This window comes from Mastigoproctus giganteus, chromosome 8 (genome assembly GCF_048544385.1).
Source record: "Mastigoproctus giganteus isolate SK-2022 chromosome 8, ASM4854438v1, whole genome shotgun sequence".
NCBI lineage: Eukaryota > Metazoa > Arthropoda > Arachnida > Uropygi > Thelyphonidae > Mastigoproctus > Mastigoproctus giganteus.
The window spans coordinates 12,811,293-12,836,677 of NC_143582.1; the positions used below are offsets into that span (position 1 = coordinate 12,811,293).

The 25,385-nt window shown below is 36.4% G+C and overlaps 1 protein-coding gene across 2 annotated transcripts in view; it reads right to left on the reverse strand.

Annotated features, from left to right (window-relative positions):
- Positions 1-25,385, reverse strand: part of LOC150081262 (transmembrane protein 242) — a 32,779-nt gene continuing 7,394 nt past the window's right edge. The window contains exons 2-5 of one of the 2 annotated variants that reach the window (XM_090379123.1): positions 24,851-24,951; positions 15,748-15,885; positions 539-643; positions 1-185 (exon numbers count right to left, since the gene is read on the reverse strand). In XM_090379123.1, the coding sequence (XP_090235249.1) occupies positions 39-185; positions 539-643; positions 15,748-15,885; positions 24,851-24,951 (491 nt within the window). In that variant the 3' untranslated portion in view covers positions 1-38. The remainder of the gene's footprint in view (positions 186-538; positions 644-15,747; positions 15,886-24,850; positions 24,952-25,385) is intronic. The other variant, XM_090379124.1, reaches the window with a different exon arrangement.

Consider the following 25,385-nt stretch of genomic DNA (forward strand, 5'->3'; position numbering starts at 1 on the left):
TTACATATTTTATATTTACACAATGGAAAGTTTGTATATTATTCTGAGGTTCTGCCCTTTTTATGGTCTTCTTCAGTGATATAATTAATTAAATCTCGAAATGAATTAAAATCACTTCTTCCTTGAGGCTCCTTCTTAGGAATGTTTGGTAAAATAGAACCCATCTTAATTCGAAATTCTTGTAACTATTATGAAATAAAAATTATTCATAAAATGAGTGATAAAATTAGTTATAACAATAAATATCAGCAATAAGGATTTACTTTTTTATATTAAATTAGTTCACATAAAACGTTACTCTTGTAATGTTCTTTTGACCTTCTGTTTCTAGCATAGCATTAGACAGTTTTAATGTTTTTCTTTTTATGTACACACAGGAAGATGTGTACCTTTGTTGGGCAGTTACACATCCTCCTGTGTACCTTTGCCAGCAAAATTCTCAAACTGGTTATACAGTGTTTTCATTTTGATATTCTATGAATTAAGAGACACATTTTTTTTGGCATTTAACAGACTGCAGGTGAGCAAAACTATCTACCTTTCTGCTGACAACTTCTGTTCCTCTCATGGTGTCTGTGAGATGCCAGTGACAGGTGTCTAATCTTGATGTAGAGCTTTGATTTTGGTGGATAAGTGCAAACAGCTGAAAAAAACAGATATTCATTCCTGTTGCATCTGCAGATGCATCAAGAGTGTCTGGGGGATCAGTGAGTTAGAATATTCTAAAAATATGATAAAAACTATTATTATTAATTGTTTTATCTCATCTATTTTCATTTGATACAGTAATAGTAATATTATTTTTTTAATAATTAATATTTTTAATTGGGTTTAGTAAATCATAATTAACAGGTCACAGTTTTCAATTACACAAAAATTAAAACTAAAAAGAGAATTGCACAGATTCCACACAAGTGTCTTTGTTAAAATTGAGGGTGTGAGAACTAAAGGTTGTTATTCAGAACTTGAGTTTATTTACCTAAAAAATATGTGGACATGGCACATCATGGCCTTAGTTGTCCTTGTGCCATAAAAACCAAAATCAATCAATCAACCTATAAAATATTCTTGAGAAATCTGATAAGACTTATTTTATAATCTATCACTCCCCTAATTAATTTTTATTAATTAGTGGAATAATCTGGTAGATGCAGATAGTTTCTCATATAAACCTGAAACTGTAAATAAACAATCAAGTATTTTTTGGATTTACAGAAATCAGACTTCTGATTTATTTCTTACACAGCTCTCAGGTCCATAGGCTAAAATAGGCTTAAAAACGGTGTTATAAACAGTTAATTTCAGCTTTGGCTAATTTCTCTTTTGCCCCAAATGAATCTGTTTCACTGGCATCTTGCATTTCTTAGATGTAAACTCCCAACAATCCAATTTTTGGTCATTTTGGTGTACATTCTTATTTGGTGTATATATGGTTTTGTGCAATCAATTTTCATATCAAATTCTCAAGAAAATTTATCTAATTTATTCAGAGCATCTTGATATATGCTATTTAACAGCATATATTATCTGCATATATGTAGCTGATCCAATTTTTACATTTCAGATGCTAAACTTTGTCAGAACTTCCATTATATTCGTTTATTAATATAATAGAATTATATTGAAATCCATGAAAAGTATAAAAATAAGTGGCAATAAGGTGCTGTCATGTCTCAATCTAAGTTTAACCTTAATCTGCTTTTCAAGACTTCCTTCAGTCCTCACTACAAAGGTGCCATTTTTAAACTATTTTTTTTTTTAAGAATAAAATATAGCATTACTCTTGATGCTATATATGAAAGAGCAGATTCACGGGTACTTTGCCGTATCATTTTTCAAGATCAAATATTATGACTTTTCTATTATTTATGCAAATATTTGATCTTGAGATCTCTGTTTCGCCTAAAATCTGACTGTTCTAACAAAGTATTTCTAACGCTTTTCTCTAAAATACTTGTATAGATTTTTCTTGGTACACTAAGAGTTGGTTTCTCTAATGTCCACATTTAGCTTTAATTTTTCATTATATAAACTTGCACAATAAATACTTGCTTCAAACTTCTGATAATGCTACTTTCCCTTCAGCTTTTTCAGGTCTGATTTCATCTAAACAAAAAATTGCACCTTTCTAATTAATATTTTCCATGACCTTTTTTTACCTCAATAATAGAAATAGTATACAAAAGTTCCCTCATATCAATCTTTCCATCTTCTTCAGTAATATCATTAGGTCCTTTGCTTAGGATATCTTCAAAATATTTATTCTGTACTTCTAAAATGTTCCTATTGTGTTTTAACTTTGATCTTATCAATTTTGATTACCTCCTCCCATTCTAAAATTTTTAACTAAATGGCAAAACATTTTTTCACTTTCCTGATCCTTGTCCTTCATTTCTTTCCAAAAATCTTTCATATCTTTAAAAAAGATATGCCAAAAGGTTAAAACAAATGAATAATTAGAAAAGAAGGCTGTTTGAAAGGAGAGAAAGAATTACAAATGCTAATTTCATCTCTTTCTCCCAGACACATTTGAATACATGTTTGTTTGAGGATTTATTAGGTTCATTGGCAACTATGGCCATAGTGCACCACTGACAGCCCAACTCCAAACTCACCAAACTAATTTTTTCTTCCTCTTTATTTATCCCTTCTCTGGAACATTTTCTAGTTTCTAAAATTACAGTCTACCAAAAATTCAAGTTTAACCATCTGTTTTCTCAACCTATACACTGAATTTTTTTTTAAATAATTTTTTTTTATATATACTGTAAATCACATTGTTTTATTTGCACAAAAATTCTACATACCAATAACACAGATGGGCAGAAATTTGCCTTCAGCCAGATCATAATTGATTGCTAGAATAAAACCTTCACCTAGAATAAAACTTTCACCTAGCATTGGGGAAGTAGGTAGTTTGAATAAATTTTAAAAAGGGAAAAAAAAAAAAAAAAAACTGCCCAATTATTATGAGGGTTATCCCAAAAGTAATGCAGACATGAACTTCATCCACATGCCTACACAAATGACATTTATCAGGATGATAATTTTATGTTTGACCCTCAACATCCATGTTTGTTTGTTATTTGGTTTTTAGGAGCATTAGCAACTAAGGCCATATTGCTCCGGGGATATGCGGTGGTCATTCCCTGACCTTTCCGCATCCTCCGTATTTGGTGGTGATGGGCTCGAACCCTGGTCTAATCAAGATGTATGTGCTATGCTATGCACTGCTGTTCCTTCCCACCTGGCTACGGAGGCACCTCAACATCCATGTGTTAGAAACAATTTCTGCATTGAGTGTTTGTATAGAGATTTGAAAGTGTATCATGACACTGCTTGAGATCAGATTACAGTTTCAGATCAAAGATCTTTTATCTAAATCGAAGCTCTACATGGCTAAATGCTGACATCAATTTAAAAATTATTGCAGTAAGTCTACAGTAGATTGTAGCACAATTTCACATTAGTCTCAAAGGTCTGACCAGTGGTGAAGACAAGCAATGCTCAGGTAGACCAAGAACATCTATGGATGACATATCAGCAGTCATTACCACCAATTTATAGTAAGACAAATCTGTAAAGAAAGAGCCAATGAATCTTGAAATACTGAAATCATTCATTCACTGAAATTTAACAGAGGTGTTACAAAAATGAAAGTTCACTGCCTAAAGAGTCCCACATTTGCTGTCAGATGAATGAGCAAAGCATAAAGGTATTGCCACGCAATTACTTGCATGTTACTGACAAGAAGGTGAAGAGTTTTTAAAATGCACTGCTGCCATTGAAGAGATATGGATCCACAACTTTGAACCTGAACTGGAGTTACAATCAGCTCAATGGAAGGACTGATCTTTGCACACCCCTCCAAATGTCGCCGGCAATGATCAAAGTTGAAACAAATGGCCATCATGGTCTACAATTATGAGGGCATTATTGCCACTGATCATGTGCTTCTTGGAAGATCAGTAAGTGGAGACTACTATGCAACATTTCTTCATAATAGATGATGCTAGAAAATGCGTTAGAAGTGGCTGCAGATGTTAGAAACCAGTGTGCTCATACACCATGAACATATCACACTGTTACAAGTTGGAAATGCTACCTCACCCCTACCACAGTCCTGATATGAGTCCTTGTGATTAAAATCTATTCTCCAAGCTCAAGGAACTGTTGTGTGGAAAAAGATTTCTGTCTTTAGAAGCACTGAGTGCAGCCATGACCCAATGCATCAGACAGCTTAACTTCAGCAGACAGTTAAATGGCATTCAAAAATTGCCCAAATGTTGGGAAGCAGTCATTAAGTGTGTAGGAGACTACACTGAAGGTGTTCAATGTAAATTATGTTATAGAATAAATTTATTATAAATTAATCACTTTTGTGCATTACTTTTGGAAAAACGCTCTTGGAAGGGATGGACAAATGAAGCGATAAGTGGTTTTTTTTTAGGTGATGAATCAGATTGCTTACATCATTATTTTGCCAATGACTTATTAATGTTCTAATATGTATTAATAATTTAACTATAACAGATAAGTTCAAATGCATCATTCTGTATGTAACAGTAATAGCAAACCAAAGTTTGCACATAAAAGCATTTTTTTGGCTTTAGCATTAGTAGAGGCATATGATGCAAGAAAGCAAGCTTATGCAGCATCAGAAAAAAAAAAAATAAAAAAAAAATGCTCCCATTTCACCCCTCCATTTGTTCCAAATACCTGTCCAGCTCAGCCTTAAATTTATTTAGGCTATCAACTTCCACAACAAAGGATGGAAGTCTGTTCCACCAACCAACTACCTGCTGGCTAAAGGCAAACTTCCGCACATCTATCCTACATCTGTCTGGCGCCTGGTGGGTAGCCAGGTGGGAAGGAGCAGCAGTGCATAGCACACGCTTCTTGATTAGACCGGGGTTCAAGCCTGTCACCACCAAATACGGAGGCTGCGGGAAGGTCAGGGAATGGCTACTGCATGTTCCCGGAGCAATATGGCCTTAGTTGCTAATGCTCCTAAAAAAAAAAAAAAAAACCTACATCTGTCTTTCCTCAATTTGAATTTATGCCCTCTCAGATGATTATTATGAGCAAGAGGAAGAATCCCATCAGCACTGAGCATGCTCAAACCATTCAGGGCTTTATACACCTCAATCAAATCACCTCACAGGTGTTTAGTCCCCAGACACTGTAATTTGCAAAACTTAAGCCTTTCTTCGTAACAGCAACCCTTTGTTCCATTCACTAATCTTGTTGCCCTTCTCTGTACTCGTTCCAACAGCTCTACATCCTTCTTAAAATGAGGCCTCCAGACCTCTATATAGTACTCAAGGTGTGACCCGACCATTGCCTTACAGAAGGGGATAATCACCTCCTTATCCCTGCTAGAAAACTCCTGTATATAATTGACAAGACACCATGAACTACTCTTGCAGACTATCTGCACTGCTCAAAAAACTTCATATCTGCCTGCACAATTAACCCCAGGTCCTTTTTGTTCTCTACCACTGTTAGTGTAGTACCACAGAGTTGATACGTTACTCTGGGGTTACTGTTTCCCATATGTAGTACTTTACATTTGTCAACGTTAAACTTCATTTGCCACCTCTCAGCCCATCTGCTCAGCTTTTCTAGATCCTATTGCAGCAGCATACTGTCATTAGTGTCCTTAACAGCCCTGCCAACCTTCGTATCTTCTGCAAACTTGGACATTAAGCTTGATATACCATCATCAATATCATTTATAAATACAGAAAACAACAATGGACCCAACACTGAACCCTGAGGTACTCCACTAATAACATTAGTCCACAATGAGCAGTGTCCATTAATTACCACTCTCTGTCTTCTCCCATTCAACCATCCCTTTATCCATAGAAGCAATTTGCCTCCAATGCCACACTGCTCCAATTTGTTCAGCAGTCTTCCATGTGCAACAGTATCAAAAGCCTTTCTAAGATCAAAATATCTGATATCAAAGTTATTACCTACATACAGTTACTTTGTGACCACATCATAGTATCCAATCAAATTGGTCAGGCAAGACTTTCCCTTAACAAAACCATGCTGTGTCCGAGCTATAACTGAAGCCTTGTCTAGATGATCCTGCAGTGCTTCTTTAACCAGTGCCTCCATTAATTTTCCTGAAACGGAAGTTAAACTAACAGGTCTATAATTACTTGTGTCGCCCTTTGATCCTCCTTTGTGAATTAGGGTCACATTTGCACATCTCCACTCCATGGATACCTCCCCTGAGTCCAAGGAAGCTCTCATAATTATGGCTAAGGGTTTGCTTACTTCCTTTGCTGCCTCCTTTAATATAACTGAATAGATCCCATCCACCCCGGGTGCCTTTTTTATGTTTATCTTCAACAATTTCGTCTCCACTTTCCTCTCAGTTATTACAAAATCATCTCGCTCACTGCTAGAGTTTAATTCACCTCTCGCATTTGCCTCCCTGAATAACTCCTCATGTGTGAATGTAGATGCAAAATATTCATTTAGTTTGTTAGCTACCTTAGCAGGATCATCAACAGTTGAACCATCAATATCAAGTGGACCAATCTGATGCATCCCCTTCCTTCTGGAGTTTACATGAGTAAAGAACTCTTTGCATCCTTTGCCAAAAATTTCTCGTAATCTGCCTTCGCCTGCCTAACCTCCTTTGTGAATTGGTCACAGACCACCTTATATCTATCATAGGCTTCCATATCACCCATTAATTTACATGTATCCCATGCATTTTTCTTCTCTGCCATATGTCTCATTAGTTCATCTGACATCAATTTAGGCCTAAACCTTAAACAATATTTCTTAGTTGGTATGTAAAACCTAGTAGTTTCCAAGATAAATTCTTTGAATGCTTCCCATTTTGAATTTGCTGTTGGTAACATCATCAGTTGGTCCAACCGTATACAATTTAAATACTGTCTCAGACCACTGTAGTCACCTTTACGAAAGCAAAAACCCTTCCCTTTACCCCTGATGGTAGGTACCTCTTTGAGTAAATCCCACTTCAGCACACTGTGATAAAGGAACCACTGCCACCTAGTGGTTCCTTTATCTGCAGATTCTTGATGCATGAAGAATCACTACTGATAATAAGATCAAGAGTATTATTCCCTCTAGTTGCCTCCCGAACATGCTGATGTAGGAAACAATCATCCAATAAATCCACAAAAGCCTTGCTAGTGTGTGAGTGACCAACCTACAAATTCCAGTCAATATCTGGGAAATTAAAATCCTCCATTATAAGACTCTCTGATTTACTGGCCCACTCTATTTCCCGGTACAGTTTCTTATTATACTCATCAGAGTCATTAGGCCTATAACACACTCCTACTCCCAATTTTGATATCCCAATGCTTATGTCACACCAAACTGACTCGACACTGCACTGTCCAGTGATGTTGACTGGCTTCACTTCCTTGGATTTTGTGTTTCTTAACTAATAACATAATCCCTCCTCCCTTCCTGTACACATTATACTCCCCAAATTCCAGTTCTGCATTCCTTATATCTGTGTGACATCACGTCTCTTAAATCCCAACAATATCTGCCTTTGATGTTTTGAGCAATACCTCAAATTCATCAAATTTATTTACTAAACTTCTAGCATTGGTGTATACGCAAGCATACATGCATCTGTTCCTATTCTTAGCTACCCTAACACAACCCATGTGTTTACTTGTACTGCAATGACTCCCAGCAGTAGTGGGTTTTCTGAAATTTAGTTTTTGGTCTAATCTGTGTATGGTAAAATTAAGGAAATTTATGGTGTGGGTTTCTGCTTCAAATATTAATCTCTGATGGATGTTATTAAAAACCTGTAGAATATTGTTTATGGTCAAATGATCTGTGGTTTAAATGGATCAAGATGGATCTTTTCTAATTTGTTTAAGTATAGTTCAGAAATTGGGAGGCCGAAAATCTGTCTGTATATTTTTCCTCGAAAGAGAATGTAATTAGCATTTACTAATAGTTTTGTTAGTTCGAAGATTCTGCCTTTGGGGAGTCTGGTGTTATTAATTTTTATGTTATCATCGTTTAAGTAGGCCCAGACTATGTCTAAGGTGTAAGGTACATTTATGTTACTGTATAGTGAAGTCACATCCAGTGAATATAACTTCATATCCTCCTTGATATGGAGATCTTTAAGGTTCATGAATAAAGCATCATAGTTTTTTATGTTATATGTTAGGAGTTCTCAAAGTGGTTTTAGAATTGGGTAGATGAACATGGCTAAGGAAACAAAAGCTGAATTTAACTAACCCTAATTTAACCCTAAATTTAACTCTAATGTCAAGCTATTGGACCGAAGAAAATAATCGGTCCATATTTATTAAGCGGTTTAGATCTTCAAAATTTTAATTTTATGTCAGTCCACGTAATGGTTTCCTTGCTGCCAGAGATATGGTGTTTGAAGTCTTGAGCGCTCAAGGTTGAGACCGAGGGGTCTGAACACTATGGTTCTGACAGTGGGGAAGATGTCCCACATGTTTTGTAAAATTGATATCACCTTCCCAAAGAATTATTAGCGCGTTGGACCAGGAGAGTTGGTTGGAAAAGAAGCTTCCGATATCTAAAATAAAGGTAATCCCTGTTGTTTCATAATATAAATAAACACTTGACACAGAAGCCTATGATAGATATAAGCTGATCTGTAAACAAGTTACAAAGGAGGTTAGGCAGGCGAAGGCAGATTATGAGAAATCTTTGGCAAAGGATGCAAAGAAAAACAGAAAAGAGTTCTTTACTTATGTAAACTCTAGAAGGAAGGGGATGAAACAGATTGGTCCACTTGATATCGATGGTTCAACTGTTGATGATCCTGCTCAGGTAGCTAACAAACTAATGAATATTTTGCATCCACATTCACACATGAGGAGTTATTCAAGGAGGGGAGTGCCAGAGGTGTATTCAACTCTGGCAGTAAGCTAAATAATCTTGTGATAATCGAGAGTAAAGTGGAGAAATTGTTGAAGAGAAAGATAAGAAAGGCACCTGGGGGTGGATGGAATCTATCCAGTTATATTAAAGGAGGCAGCAAAGGAAGTAAGCAAACCCTTAGCCATAATTATGAGAGCTTCCCTGGACTCAGGAGAGGTACCCATGCACTGGAGATGTGCAAATGTGACCCCAATCCACAAAGAAGGATCAAAGGGAGACACAAGTAATTACAGCCCTGTTAGTTTAACTTCTGTTCCAGGGAAATTAATGGAGGCACTTGTTAAAGAAGCATTGCAAGATCATCTAGCCAAGACTTCAGTTATAGCTCGGACACAGCATGGGTTTGTTAAGGGGAAGCCTTGTCTGACTAATTTGATTGGATATTAAGATCTAGTCAGAAAGAAACTGGATGCAAAGAATAATTTTGATATCATATATTTGGATCTTAGAAAAGCCTTTGATACTGTTGCACATGGAAGACTGCTGAACAAATTGGAGCAGTGTGGCATTGGAGGCAAATTGCTGCTATAGATAAAGGGATGGTTGAGTGGGAGAAGACAGCGAATGGTAATCAATGGACACTGCATTTTGTGGGCTAATGTTATTAGTGGAGTCCCACAGAGTTCAGTGTTGGGCCCATTGTTGTTTTCTGTATTTATAAATGATATTGATGACGAGTATATCAGGCTTAATGCCTAAGTTTGCAGACAATACGAAGGTTGGTAGGGTTGTTAATGACACTAATGACAGTACACTGCTCTAGAAAAGTTGAGCAGATGGACTGAGAGGTGGCATCTGAAGTTTAACATTGACAAATGTAAAGTACTATATATGGGAAGCAGTAATCCCAGAGTAACGTATAAACTCTGTGGTACCACACTGACAGTGGTAGTTAATGAAAAGGACCTGGAGGTAATTGTGCAGGCAGATATGAAGTTTTCTGAGCAGTGCAGATGGTCTGCAAGAGTAGCTCATGGTGTCTTGTCAATGATATACAGGAATTTTTCTAGCAGGAATAAGGAGGTGATTATCCCTTTGTGACCCCACAAAGTTATATTAATATACAGGTCTGGAGACCTCATTTTAAGAAGGATGTAGAGCTGTTGGAACGAGTACAGAGAAGGGCAACAAGATTAGTGAATGGAACAAAGTGTTGCTCTTACGAAGAAAGGCTTAAGGTTTGCAAATTACAGTCTGGAGACTAGGCACCTGCGAGGTGATCTGATTGAGGTGTATAAAGCCTTGAATGGTTTGAGCATGCTCAGTGCTGATTGCATTCTTCCTCTTGCTCAAAATAATCAAATTTCCTCAATTTGAATTTATGCCTGAGAGGGCATAAATTCAAATTGAGGAAGCAGCAGGTGGTTGATTGCTGGAAGAAACTTCCATCTGTCGTAGAAGTTGATAGCTTAAATAGATTCAAGGCAGGACTTGACAAACATTTGGAGCGAGTGGATGGGTGAAATAAGGTTTTTTTTTTTTTTGGTTTTTTTGGCTGATGCTATATAAGCTTGCTTTCTTGCATCATGTGCCTTAGCTAATGCTAATATTAGTATTTTAATATACGTAAATTGATTATACAACCATCAGTAAGTATCATTTTAAATTTTTGTTTATTACTGAACATATGCACCCAGTTGTTCGGAAGAAAACTATGTAGCATGCAAATCTGTATAAGTATAGAGTTTCAAGCTGCGCAAAGTATATGACTATATAATTATTATACTAGTAGTACAAATGCATCACGTGGAAACTTTGGTTTTCTATTATAGCTCTATTCAGAATGGTGCATTTGCATCATTCTGAATGTAAATAAAAGAGTTATATGTAATAAGGGGATGCTTTTGCATTTCCACAGTTATCATCCCCAACCATACAAAAAATCGGTCATGCTGAATCAATTTCTTAACGCCTTTAAATATTCTTCCACCCAGATTTCTCTAACGACAGAAATAAATGAATTAACTAGATTCTTAAATAGGGGTTACCTCACAACAAACATTGCACAAAAATCCAACAAGACCAAAATACATTTCATCACCATTCCATACGTCGAGTACTGGTACAATAAACTTAACCAAATATGCAAGGCAACCGACATGAAAATCATAGCAAAACCCATGAACAAATTATACACATTCTTCAGAAATCGACCTTCAAACACCACATTCCAACACAGCATGACCTAGTATACAGCATCCCATGCAAAAATTGCAATGCTGTTTATTTAGGATCTACCATGGGCGTGGCACGGCTTCGAGCAAAACAACACCAAGCTTCGATGGGGGCGGATCGTTCAAATGCATCGGAACTTTCGTTCCACGCAATAAATAAATGACATTCATTCGACTTTAATGAAACAAAAATTATAAATATTCAACACAACTACCACAAACTACTTATTGTGGAAACCTTAGAGATGAAACTTCAATCAATATCCGTAGACCATTCCTATTGTCCGACGATTGGTCACTTATACGCATGCATGAAGAATAAACACTACAACATAAGACAAAAGTTTTGGATTAATTGTGAGTTGCTCTATTCCTGTGAACATGATTACCCGAAAAGTTATAGTCCGACTTAAGGAATGTAGAGAATAATCCCCCCTCCCCATTTCCATTAAACTTTTTTAGACTCCTAAATTTAACTCTAATGTCAAGCTACTGGATCGAAGAAAATAATCGGTCCATATTTATTAAGCGGTTTAGACCCTCAAAATTTAATTTTATGTCAATCCACGTAATGGTTTCCTTGCTGCCAGAGGTATGGTGTTTGAAGACAGAAGTCTTGAGCGCTCAAGGTTGAGACCGAGGGGTCTGAACACTACGGTTCTGACATTGGGGAAGATGTCCCACATGTTTTGTAAAATTGATATCGCCTTCCCAAAGAATTATTAGCGCGTTGGACCAGGAGAGTTGGTTGGAAAAGAAGCTTCCTATATCTAAAATAAAGGTAATCCCTGCTGTTTCATAATATAATAGAATATAGGAATTATCGAGCACTTAATAGCTCTCTATTATCAGATCAGTTAATTTATGTATCCCATGCATTTTTCTTCTATGTCACGTCTAATTAGTTCATCTGACATCCATTTAGGCCTAAATCTTGAACAATATTTCTTTGTTGGTATGAAAAGCCTAGTAGCTTCCAAGATTAATTCTTTGAATGCTTCCCATTTTGAATTTGCTGTTGGTAACATCATCAGTTGGTTCCACTGTATAGAATTTAAATACTGTCTCAGACCACCATAGTCACCTTTACGAAAGCAAAAACCCTTCACTTTACCCTTGATGGTAGTTACCTCTTTGAGTAAATCCCACTTCAGCACACTGTGATCACTGCCACCTAGTGGTTCCTTTATCTGCAGATTCTTGATGCATGAAGAATCACTACTGATAATCAGATCAAAAGTATTACTCTCTCTAGTTGCCTCCCGAGCATGCTGCTGTAGAAAACAATCATCCAATAAATCCACAAAAACCTTGCTAGCGTGTGAGTGACCAACTCACAAATTCCAGTCAATATCCGGGAAATTAAAATCGCCCATTATAAGACACTCTAACTTACTGGCCCACTCTATTTCTCTGCACAATTGCTCATTATACTCATCAGTTTCATTTGGCCTATAACACACACCTACTCTCATTTTTCCTTTCCCAGTGCTTATGTCATACCAAACACAGACTCAACATTGCATTGTCCACCAACATCAATTGGATGCACTTCCTTAGATTTTATGTGTTTCTTAACTAACAGCATAACCCCTCCTCCCTTCCTGTCATGTCTATCCTTTCTGTACAAATTGTACTCCCCAAATTCCAGTTCCACACTGCTTATGTCTGTGTGAGACCATGTCTCTGATATATTCCAACAATATCTGCCTTTGATGTCTTGATTAGCACTTCAAGCTCATCGAATTTATTAACTATACTCCTAGCACTGGTGTATATGCAAGTATACATGCACCTGTTTCTACTCTTAGTTACCCTAACACAGCCCATGTATTTACTTGTAGCACTATGACTCCCAGCAGTCCTGGAAATTCTCATTGCCTTGCTTTCCAGGCTGCTGCTCAATTGCATTTCAATAGAAGTAGTGCAAGAATCACTTTTACCTCTGCCAGCAGCTACTGTTAATCTATTAGTCCATGTATCCCCCCAAGCTAGCAGTTTTCCGACCCACCTAACACTGCCTCGATAGCATCAGCAAATATTCTTGCACCCTTTCTATTTAAGTGTATCCCATCCCTGTAGAAGCAGTCTCTCCTGTTAACAAGCACAGACCAGGCTGAGAAAAATTCTACCCCTTGAGCCTTGCACAATCTCTCCAGGGCCGAATTGATCGACAAGGCTCTCATCATATACTCCCTCCTATCGTGTCTGGGCAGAATTGCAGACACTTTCAAATTCAACCCTAACTCACGGCTTTTTTTCAGCATTGTCTTGTACTTGTTAAGTAATTCTGCCAGTTCTCCTACTCTTAATATCATTAGTGCCAACATGTACAACAATATCACCCTTTGTGCCCTTAAAGGATGATATCTGCCCTACAACGTCATCAACCTTTGCCCCTGGCAGACATACCCTGGTCCTGTTCCATCTATCCTTTTTGCACAATATGTTCCCGTTTCCCTGACAATAGAGTCACCTACAATAACTAGTTCCTTTTGGACCAGCATTACATTTCACATGTTCAATTATCAAATAATGTACCTTGGGTTAAAAAATTCAGTACATTTGTGCAATGGGTAGCTTTGAAGTGAGATTTGAATTGCAGATTTTTTTAGGGGGAAAAACATGGGCAGAGGATGTGAGTTAACCTATTGGCATGAAATTTGACACAAATGTCCAAAAGAATATTCTAATTGTGTTGAAATTTTGAAGGTGTAAGAATTTCACAAAACTCTAACCAATGCTATTTCAGGCTGATTTGGAGAGGTAACTTTTTAACATTTCAATAGAGATAACATTTTATTTTCTTATCCCAGCATGACCCTGGCTCTTAAAAATATTGAAATAATCTCTAGAATCAGATGGCCTCTATTTATAATATACCTGACAATGGCTAGCCAATAGATATAAAAATATATTTTAAACAAAATATATCTTGTGAAGCAGGAACTTACCACCACTTTTACCACAGGATCTTAATCCTGATGTTTGCACATTTGCAGTTTTCAGAACCATATAGGAATGTAAAAATATTAAAAAAAGCAAAAACGATAGGATTAGGGTGCCCCTGACTGTTTTTATAGGAGTTATGATTACCTTCAACAGTCAGGCAATGCTCATAGTAGGTCCTCATACTGTTGTCTTCAAAGTTAGTGAAAGCCCACCCTTCCAGGAGAGCAGTTCACAATTCATTGAAAGTGCTGAGGATGCCACAATTTTTCTCCTCCAGAGAATCTCATACATTTTCAGTAGCATTCATGTCTGGAGACCCAGTGATCATTCCATTTGGAAATATCTTCAATTTGAAGAAAGTTTTACACCAGTTGCACCCTATGGGAAAAAGAATTATTAAAAAGGCTAAGACAGGTCTCAAAGTTTCATATCCATACCTTCCAGAAACCCTCTCTTGTAAATGTGGAGCTTTGCACATTGCACAAGCAGCAGAGGTCTGATGTTTATGGAATAATTTTTGATCTCTCTCTCTCTCTTCCAGATGAGAATACATATAGAATCAGACTGTAGAAGGCATCGGGACTTGTCCCTGAACATCATGTTGGACCACTGCCTTTGGGTCTAACTGATATGTTCACAATGCCAGTTAAGGTGGTGGCTCTTTATGAGGTGAGAACACAATTAACTGGCTGTCTTGCACAGAGACTCAGTTGACCTTGTACAATTCTTTGGGATATTTCTATCCCCACAATCAGGGTAACATATTAAATACACATTCAGAACCACTGCTGTCTCTACCCTGTTTGCTGATAGTTCTCCACCTCAATGAATCATTTATACAGTGTCTACTGCCCACTGGCCCATGAAAGATTACTCAGACATGCTTGGTATCTGTGTATAATTGAACTGACAGATGCATGGTAAGACTAGAACTAGTGAGCGGAACTATATAGTTTAGAAATAAAAATAATGGAGTGAAGAGAGAAATAGAAAAGGAATAAAGGAGTATAATTAGTTAAGAGATAAAAAAGGAAAAAAAGAATATAATTTAAAAAAAAATTATAAATACACAAGCATATATAAAATATGCAGTAATAAATAATGATACAATTACTCCAGAAAATAATAATATTGCATGATGCACAACTTTAGTGTCATATATATATATATATAGCGCTATAGTTCTATTCGGTCATCACTATTTTTGTAGATTTTGTAATAAACTAATTTGAATATGATTGACTATTTTGATTATTAAATAACCAATTATTATTAATCATTAATATATATATATATATATACATCTCATTAGTTTCTCTCTTGGAAAATGCCATAATTGATTATTTGGATTATTGGTCATAATCAATTATTTCAATTATGCCTCTTGATTGTGCCCATCACTAGGTCTCGTCATGCATTATTTACTTTAAGTAAAGCTATCCACATTTGGATATCAGAATGACATGCAATTGTGCTCATTTTCATCAGTTAAATAAACTATGTGCACAGTTTCAATTCAACTTACAAAAAGGATAAGTTTACAAACTGAAATATTAAATTTATTTAAATCATAAGTTGGGTAATTTATATATTTTTTTGTTCTTAAAACACACCAGTAACTTACAAAGGCTCAGAAGTATCCTAAGGTATGACATCTTTAAAACTTATATAAACTTACATTTTGAACTCCTAAAGCTGTCCAAATGCCATAACAAAACAGGCTGAAACCTGAAACTGCACACAGACTTCCCCACCCAAGTGCACGAAATGCCAAAGAACTTCCACTTTCTGGAATTTCTTTTGTTCCTAGAATTCCCTATAATTAACAATTACTATGTTATTTTAGTTAGTTCAAATGAAAACAAAACACAAATAAGAATCTTATCATGCAGCCAACAAACAAGAAATCTATAATTAGGTCATATGATTTGTAAAACTTTCCAAAAATGCTATTTACTTCCTTCTACTAACACCATGATTAAGCTTAATCAGATCTTGGATTTATTAAAATTTAATTCCTCAAATGAATCAAACTGCAGTTCCTCTTCCAAATTCATAAAATGAAACATTTTGGGATGTTATTTTTGTTTTGTTATATCCTCTAATCAGAATATAAAAGAATATCAAACAGCAAAAAAATTATCTGGAAACTGCTTACCATGTAAGGTTTTATTTTTATTTTTTTAGAGGAGTCAAATTTTTTATAAACCCCACTGGGTAATCTGTACTCGGATGTGCCTTGAAAGAGCATTTTTCTTGTTTCTTATTTGGAAAATAAAGGAACAAATTATTACAAGGATTATTCCAAAATTAATGCACACTTCATATGTACTCCTCACTCCGTAGGGCTGCACGACTGACATTTATCAGGTTAAATTTGAAATTTAATCTTAACGTTATTCTGCTCGAAAAGAGTTCCTGTATTGAATGTTTGTATGGAAGCTTTTAAAAATGGATAGTAATATTGCTTCAGGTCAAATTACAGTTTTAGATCAAAGATCTTTTATCAAAATTGAAACTTTATATGGTTGAATGCCATCACAATTTTATGAATTGTTACAGAAAGTGTATGGCAAGTCAAGTAGATTATAGCATGATTTCACATTAGTCTCATTTGTTTCATGAAGGTCAGGTCAGCATTGAAGACATGCAGTGCTCAGGTAGACTGAAAACATCTATGGACAACACATCAGCAGTCATTACTACCAATTCAGAGGAAGACAGATTTATAACAGATTTATTTATATGAAGAAGCAGCCAACAAATCTGGAATACCAAAATAATCTGTTCACTGATTTAACTGAGGCATTAAAAAAATAAAAGGTTGCTGCCCAATGGGTCCCATGCCTCCTGTCATACAAATGAGTAAAGAAATTGCAACACACTTACTCACACGTTACCTATAAGACGATGAAGAGTTTTTAAAAAACATTGTTGCCATTGATAAGACATGTACACACAACTTTGAACCTCAACTGGAGTCACAATCAGCTCAGTTGATGCATCCATCTTTGCCAAACCCCTCTAAATGTTGCTAGCAACAACATAAAGATGAAACAAATGGTTATTGTGGCCTGTGATTATTGAGGGCATTACTGCAACGGATGACGTGGCATTTGAAGGATCAGTAACTGGAAACTATGATGCAAGATTTTTACAGCAGGAATTACACCTGAAAATTCATCAGAAGTGGCCATAAATGTTGAAAGCTGGTGTGCTCATACTCTGTGACAAGGATTCACACCAAACAATCTGTATGGCATGTTTTCACTGATTACAAATGGGAAGCACTATCTTACCCTCCTTATAATCCTGATATGAGCAATTGTGATTACGATCCATTCCCCTAAAGGAACTGTTGTGTGAACAAAGGTTTCTGTCTTTGGAGGGAATGCATGCAGCTGTGACCCAACACATCAGACAGCTTAACTTCAGCAGACAGTTAAATGGCATTCAAAAAGAGACTACAGTGAATGGTTTTAACGTAAATTATGTTATAAAATAAATTCATTTTAAATTAACTGCTTTTGTATATTAATTATAGGATAATCCTGGCATTACTTACCTACCTACCTATAAGTATTTTATATTTAGATTTCACTGTAGACTTTGAAGACAACTTGGATTATGCAGACTATCTGACACAATAAGCTTCAGCATTCCTCAATATCTGGTACTGAAGTTATTTTTAGTGGCCTTAAGATGTTTTTACATTGCTGTTTTTAAATTTGAAAACACTAGTATATCTTCAGCTGTTAATTACATATCTACTAGTTAATTCCATAGCATTTTATGGTCTAGAAGTGACTCTTTTAGACCATAAAATCTACATTCATAGGTCAACATTATACTACTGAAATAATTTTGAGTTGCATATTTTAACAAAAGGAACTGGTTTTTCATGTTTGAACAATGGCTATAGCATCTTTGGTAATTCTGGTGCCCATATTTTGAACTCGCAAGATGTATTAATGGTAGGATAATTCTAACTGCTCTTAGACCTGCTTTAGTTGAGTTCTGACAATCCATTAAATCCATATAAGACAGTACTATTATATTTCATTGTATTATTAGTGGTGGGCAAAACAAGTCTTTTGGCTGATTCAACTTAGGTCATTACAGGAAAGTGACTTGAGTCATTGAGTCACTTCAGAATAATCATCATTTCAGCATAGTAGTAGTGGCTTACAAGTGAAATGACAAGTGACTTTATGTAAATGAATGATTTTATGTAAGAAACTGATACAAATGAAATTACTGGGGGGGGGGGGAATCATGGTGCATGTCAATCTAGCTATTAGGTAACTAGTAGACAGAATGCTAGCTAACATAACAAGCATTATAGAACTACAATATTTGGTTGTTTCTGAAACAGTTGAATAAATAGCTAAATTAAATCAGCATTTCTTTAGCATCCTGTTTATTCTGCAAGCTAATTGAAACATAGAATAATTATTTAATGGTTTAGGATAACAAGAGAATGATTATTCACCATTTTCAGTCAATTCCTACCACTAGCCTTTATATACTTCTCTTAGCCATGAACTATTCTTGAAATGTGCTTTGAGCAGGCATACTATTTGTTGATTGCTCATTTTATTTCAGTAATTTTTTAAATTTCAAAATAATGTCATTATGTCAAAATAATTAGTAGGAACTTGATTAAATATATGATTCTTTGGGAAGGTTTATTTAAATAAAATAAACTACCTGAATTGTTTCAGGTAAAATTGTTTTGATTAATTTTTGCTAAGTGATATAACAGAAAACCTTGTTATATCACTATCAAAAAAAGTGGAAAATGAGTATGCACTCATTTGTCACTTTATTAGGTACACCAGCCTAATAGTAAGTGGGTTTCCACCCTCTAGTTTTTAAAGCAGCCTGAATTTGCCATGGCTGGGACTCAACGAGTTGTCAATAATATGTTACAGGAACATTAGTCCATGCTGACTTTGACTCAATTGCTTTCTATAATTCCTGCAGATGGTTGCACATCTCTGCTCTAAAGAGGTCTGCAAGTAGACTGAATTCACTCATTTCGCTGAAACCTATCCATGACAAGGTAAGTTACGTGTTCTGAAATTCCTCTTTAGTTACCACTGTTGTATGGACTGTTATATAACTAACTGTAACCTTTCCATTCTTCACAAGTCTTGTCAGCAGCCTCTATTAACCTCTAGCATCAATGAGCTGCTTCCAACCACAGGATCACCATTGGCTAGATATAATTTGGTTCTTAGATCATTTTCAATGCACCCCTAGACACAGGTTCCAACTATCATACCATGTTCATATATGATGTTGGAACCAGGTTCTGGCTCCAACTATCATACCATGTTCAAAGTCACTTAAACCTTTTGTCTTTTCCATTCTTGCACTGACTTGCATATATTCAGCATCCCTACACATGGTACAAATATGACACTTTTGCTGAAGGAGTGCTCCATTTCATGAAAATTTTAGGTATCTTGTAAAAATGCCCACTCAGTGATTGAAAAATCTCCCACACAGGCTTCCAAAATTTTTAACATTTAAAAAATCATTATGGTTTAGTAATGCATCCATTGTAAAACACTACATAAATCTTGAGATAGTTCTGAAAGATAATAATAAAGAAAAATAATTTCCAAGTATATTCATATCACAGAGATGCCCTCGGTAACAGTATGTGGGTTTGTTATCATCTGTTTGGAGATTAGCATTAGTAGAAGCATATGATGCAAGAAAGCAAGCTTATGCAGCATCAGCAAAAAAAAAACAAAAAACCCACTCCCATTTCACCCCTCCGTTCGTTCGAAATACCTGTCCAGCTGAGCCTTAAATTTATTTAGGCTATCAACCTCGACAACAAGGGATGGAAGTCTATTTCACCAACCAACTACCTGCTGGCTAAAGGCAAATTTCTGCACATTTATCCTACATCCGTCTCTCCTCAATTTGAATTTATGCCCTCTCAGGTGATTATTCTGAGCAAGAGGAAGAATCCCATCGGCATTGAGCATGCTCAAACCATTCAAGGCTTTATACACCTCTATCAGATCACCTCGCCGGTGCCTAGTCTAAAGACACTGTAATTTGCAAAACTTAAGCCTTTCTTTGTAAGAGCAACACTTTGTTCCATTCACTAATCTTGTTGCCCTTCTCTGTACTCGTTCCAGCAGCTCTACATCCTTCTTGAATCAATATGAGGCCTCCAGACCTGTATACAGTACTCAAGGTGTGGCCTGACCATTGCCTTATACAAGGGAATAATCACCTCCTTATCATTGACAAGACACCATGAGCTACTCTTGCAGCCTGTCTGCACTGCTCAGAGAACTTCATATCTGCCTGCACAATTACCCCCAGGTCCTTTTCATTCTCTACCACTGTCAGTGGGCGCCTCCGTAGCCAGGTAGGCAAGAGCAGCAGTGCGTAGCACACTCTTCTTGTTTAGACCGGGGATTGAGCCCATGACCACCAAATACGGAGGATGCGGAAAGGACAGGGAATGACCACCGCATATCCCCGGAGCAATATGGCCTTAGTTGCTAATGCTCCTAAAAACCAAATAACAAACAAACCACTGTCAGTGTAGTAAATAAATAAATAAATAAATCTTTATTGTGAAGTAGAATTACAGCACAATATCCCATCACGGCGACGAGCGCCAGGGGTTCACATATAGATAACAAGTACAAATTCAAATGGCTACAAAATATAGCGAACACATACAAAATACAGATTACAAATGCAAAAATAAATACAAATACATCATAAAAACAAGGAGCTGAACACAAATAAAGAAAAACAAATACAACTTGGCAGTGATTCAGGTTTCAAGAGCTTTGATAAAGTTGTGTCTGTCCTTCTTTTTACTTATTATGGTGTCGATGTCGGCATCCACACGGTTGAGGGCAGCGAGCATCTGCTTGGGCAGAAATCTTTCGGTGAGTACAAGCCTGCTGTGGTGAGCCACAAGTGCTGGTACCGACCTTAGGCTTTGCTGTGGAATCCTCCAAGAGCAAGCATTCCAAATATTTGGAGATGATATTTGGCCTGAGATGAGTTTGGCTGTGAAGACCAGCCTCTTTTCAACGATCAGGAACTTCAACCTCGGGATGTCGAGTGCTTGTGCCATCATGGTAGTTGTGGTAGCGGGAGGTAGCCGAAGCTTGTTATTCGCCCATTTCAGTAGCCACAGAGTTGATATGTTGCTCTGGGGTTACTGTTTCCCATATGTAGTACTTTACATTTGTCAATGTTAAACTTCATTTGCCACCTCTCAGCCCATCTGCTCAACCTTTCTAGATCCTGTTGCATCAGTAGTGTCCTTAACAACCCTGCCAACCTTTGTATTGTCTGCAAACTTGGACATTAACCTTGATATACCATCATCAATATCATTTATAAATACAGAAAACAACAATGGACCCAACACTGAACCCTGAGGTACTCCATTAATAACATTAGTCCACGATGAGCAGTGTCCATTGATTACCACTGTCTGTCTTCTCCCCTCAACGATCCCTTTATCCATAGCAGCAATTTTCCTCCAATGCCACACTGCTCCAATTTGTGCAGCAATCTTCCATGTGCAACAGTATCAAAAGCATTTCTAAGATCCAAATATATAATATCAAAGTTTTCCCTGCATCCAGTTCTTTTGTGACTACATCATAGTATCCAATCAAATTGGTCAGTCAAGACTTTCCCTTAACAATACTATGCTGTGTCCAAGCTATAACTGAAGTCTTGTCTAGACGATCCTGCAGTGCTTCTTTAACCAGTGCTACCATTAATTTTCCTCGAACAGAAGTTAAACTCACAGGTCTATAATTTCTTGTGTCAGCCTTTGATCCTCCTTTGTGAATTGGGGTCACATTTTCACATCTCCACTCCGTGGGTACCTCCCCTGAGTCCAAGGAAGCTCTATAATTATGGCTAAGGGTTTGCTTACCTCCTTTAATATAACTGGATAGATCCCATCCACCCCAGGTGCCTTTTTTATGTTTATCTTCAACAATTTCTCCTCCACTTTCCTCTCAGTTATTACAAAATCATCTAGCTCACTGACCGAGTTTAATACACCTCTGGCATTCCCTCTCCATGAATAACTCCTCATGTGTGAAAGTAGATGCAAAATACTCGTTTAGTTTGTTAGCCACCTGAGCAGGATCCCCAACTGTTGAACCATCAATATCCAGTGGACCAATCTGATTCATCCCTTTCCTTCTAGAGTTTACGTAGGCAAAGAACTCTTTTCTGTTTTTCTTTGCATCCTTTGCCAAGGATTTCTCATAATTTGCCTTTGACTGCCTAATCTCCTTTGTGACTTGGTTACAGACCAGCTTATATCTATCATAGGCTTCCTTGTCACTTGTTAATTTATATGTATCCCATGCATTTTTCTTCTCTGCCATACATCTTATTAGTTCATCTGACATCCATTTAGGCCTAAACCTTGAACAATATTTCTTAGTTGGTATGTAAAGCCTAGTAGCTTCCAAGATAAGTTCTTTGAATGTTTCCCATTTTGAATTTGCTGTTGTTAACATCATCAGTTGGTCCCACTGTATAGAATTTAAATACTGTCTCAGACCATCATAGTCACCTTTACGAAAGCAGAAACCCTTTCCTTTACCCCTGATGGTAGTTACCTCTTTGAGTAAATCCCACTTCAGCACACTGTGATCACTGCCACCTAGTGGTTCCTTTATCTGCAGATTCTTAATGCATGAAGAATCACTAATGATAATCAAATCAAGAGTATTACTCCCTCTAGTTGCCTTCCGAAGATGCTGATGTAGAAAACAATCATCCAATAAATCCACAAAAGCCTTGCTGGTGTGTGAGTGACCAGCCCACAAATTCCAGTCAATATCTGGGAAATTAAAATCCCCCATTATAAGACTCTCTGATTTACTGGCCCACTCTATTTCCCTGTACAGTTTCTTATTATACTCATCAGAGTCATTAGGCCTATAGCACACTCCTACTCTCAATTTTGATTTCCCAATGCTTATGTCACACCAAACTGACTCGACACTGCATCGTCCAGCGATGTCGACTGACTTCACTTCCTTGGATTTTATGTTTCTTAACTAATAGCATAACCCCTCCTCCCTTCCTGTCCTGTCTATCCTTTCTGTACACATTCCAGTTCATTCAAATTCCAGTTCTGCATTCCTTATATCTGTGTGACACCACATCTCTGATATCCCAACAATATCTGACTTTGATGTTTTGAGCAATACCTCAAATTTATTTACCAAGATGTTTGGTTTCTGTTGAAGACTGAAGAAATTCTTATAAAATTCTTCAGTCAGGGCTGTAGTTAGTCAATCTCAGCTAGAGGAAGTACAATTCTCCCTCTTAGTTATCCAGATTTTTCAGCACACAAGACATTTACTAGCACACCGTGTGAACTGATGCACCATGATCAAAGTCAATGAGTCAAAAATCTCTAACATCATCAATAGTATATCTTTATTATATCACATAGTGAAACATAGCCATGTTTCACTAGTATTAAATAAGGATATACTGCACTGTATTCAGGCATACTCAATTTTGGAAATTTAATGAAATATTAATTATTACATGGCAAGATATTCATTACTGTTACTTAGCAACAGATAAATGGTCTGAAATGTATGATGACACAAATATTAATCTTTCATTAAATTTTCAAATTAAAGTATGCCTCAACACTACACAGTGTAACTTTATTAAATAAGAGAAATTTTCACAGGTGTCCCAAAAGAAATTGCAGTGGCAGAGAAATACACTATTAAAAATTCTGAGAAGTACAAAAAGTGGTTTTCACAAGATTTTGTGAACAAATCAATTCTTCTTTGACCTTGCAAATAATAAATCCACTCAGCACACATTCAGCATAATAAAGTTTACTAAGAACCACTTGGAATTTGTCAGTAAAAAATACGTGGTTTCTGTAAAAAATACATGGAAATCTGTAAATCAGCTGCTCCCTCTAACCTAAAGTATCTTCATACAGCAGAATACTGGACTTCAAAAGCTTGCTCTGAAAACACTATTGTCATGTGCCTGTAGATACAAGTGAGCCTCCCCTATGCTTGGAATTCCCCATATCATTCATAAAAGATGTGTAATATGAGGCTACGTAAAAGATGTGTAATATCACAGAGAACTGTAATTTTCCCAATGTTTTGTGGTTTGGGCCTGGACATTTGGTTATTGTTACTGCAACATATTGGACAATTGTGTCATGCAACATATTAGACAATTGTGCTTATCTTACATGCTGGCAACAGTATGGGAAGAGCCCTTTTCTGTTTCAGCATGGCAATACACCATGTCATACAGCACAATGGTGGTGACCTGGCCTGAAGACATATTATACATCTGTCTGTGCTGAACAAGGAAAGTACCCTTCCAGTTATCAAAAATTTGACTGGAGTCTACCAATGAGGATACAGTGTGTGCAATTTAGGTCAGAGTAAGCTGACATGTTATTAAATATTGTATCAATAAAGGTTCTTTGAAACAAGCTGGTGTCTGGTTACTTTCGACAGTATTTTTTTTTATGAAACCCCTAAACCTGATAGCAAATTATAGTGGAATTTTGTTAAAATGAAGCAAATAAAAAGCCCAAAAAAATTTTTTAAAAGTACTCATTTTTTCAGTCATAAAGTTAACTTTATATACTTACAACACATCAAAAATAAGTAAATTAATTCATTTTATATTCAATCCAAAGAACAAGGCTAAATTTGTTTCTCACTATATTGATCATTATAAACACTGAGAGAACTTACTTTGGTGAACATAAAGGGGTCCTTTTTCTTGGCCATTGCTAAAGCCATTCCAAATCCACCTAGCAATGACATGCCTGTAATTCCAGACAAAAATGCCACTCCTAAAAAGAGGAAGACCTACTATATAATGCAAAGAACATGAAATTTCTTTAAATGGCATAAAATAAATAATAAAGTTTTATAATAAATACCATACAGTTTAGTAGTTTACTCTAAGTATTATAAAATTCCATATAAAGCTGAAGATCCAGTTTTTCTAGAAAATAAATTCCACAGTTAAAAAAGATAATGTAGCCAATTTCCTTGAAAACTATCTGATTTATCAGCTAACAAAAACAGCATAATGTAATAAGATTTCTTATTTATTGTAGTGCAAGACTTTAACATAGTCTACTTGTTTACCTGAAAATAAGCCACAGAAACTGCAACCATTATCAATTCACTGCAGGTTGGAAGCCTCCTCAACAATTCATGTTGAGGGAAATGGACCATAATCTTCCACGCTGATCCAGTGCAGTTTGTCAGATCGACCATA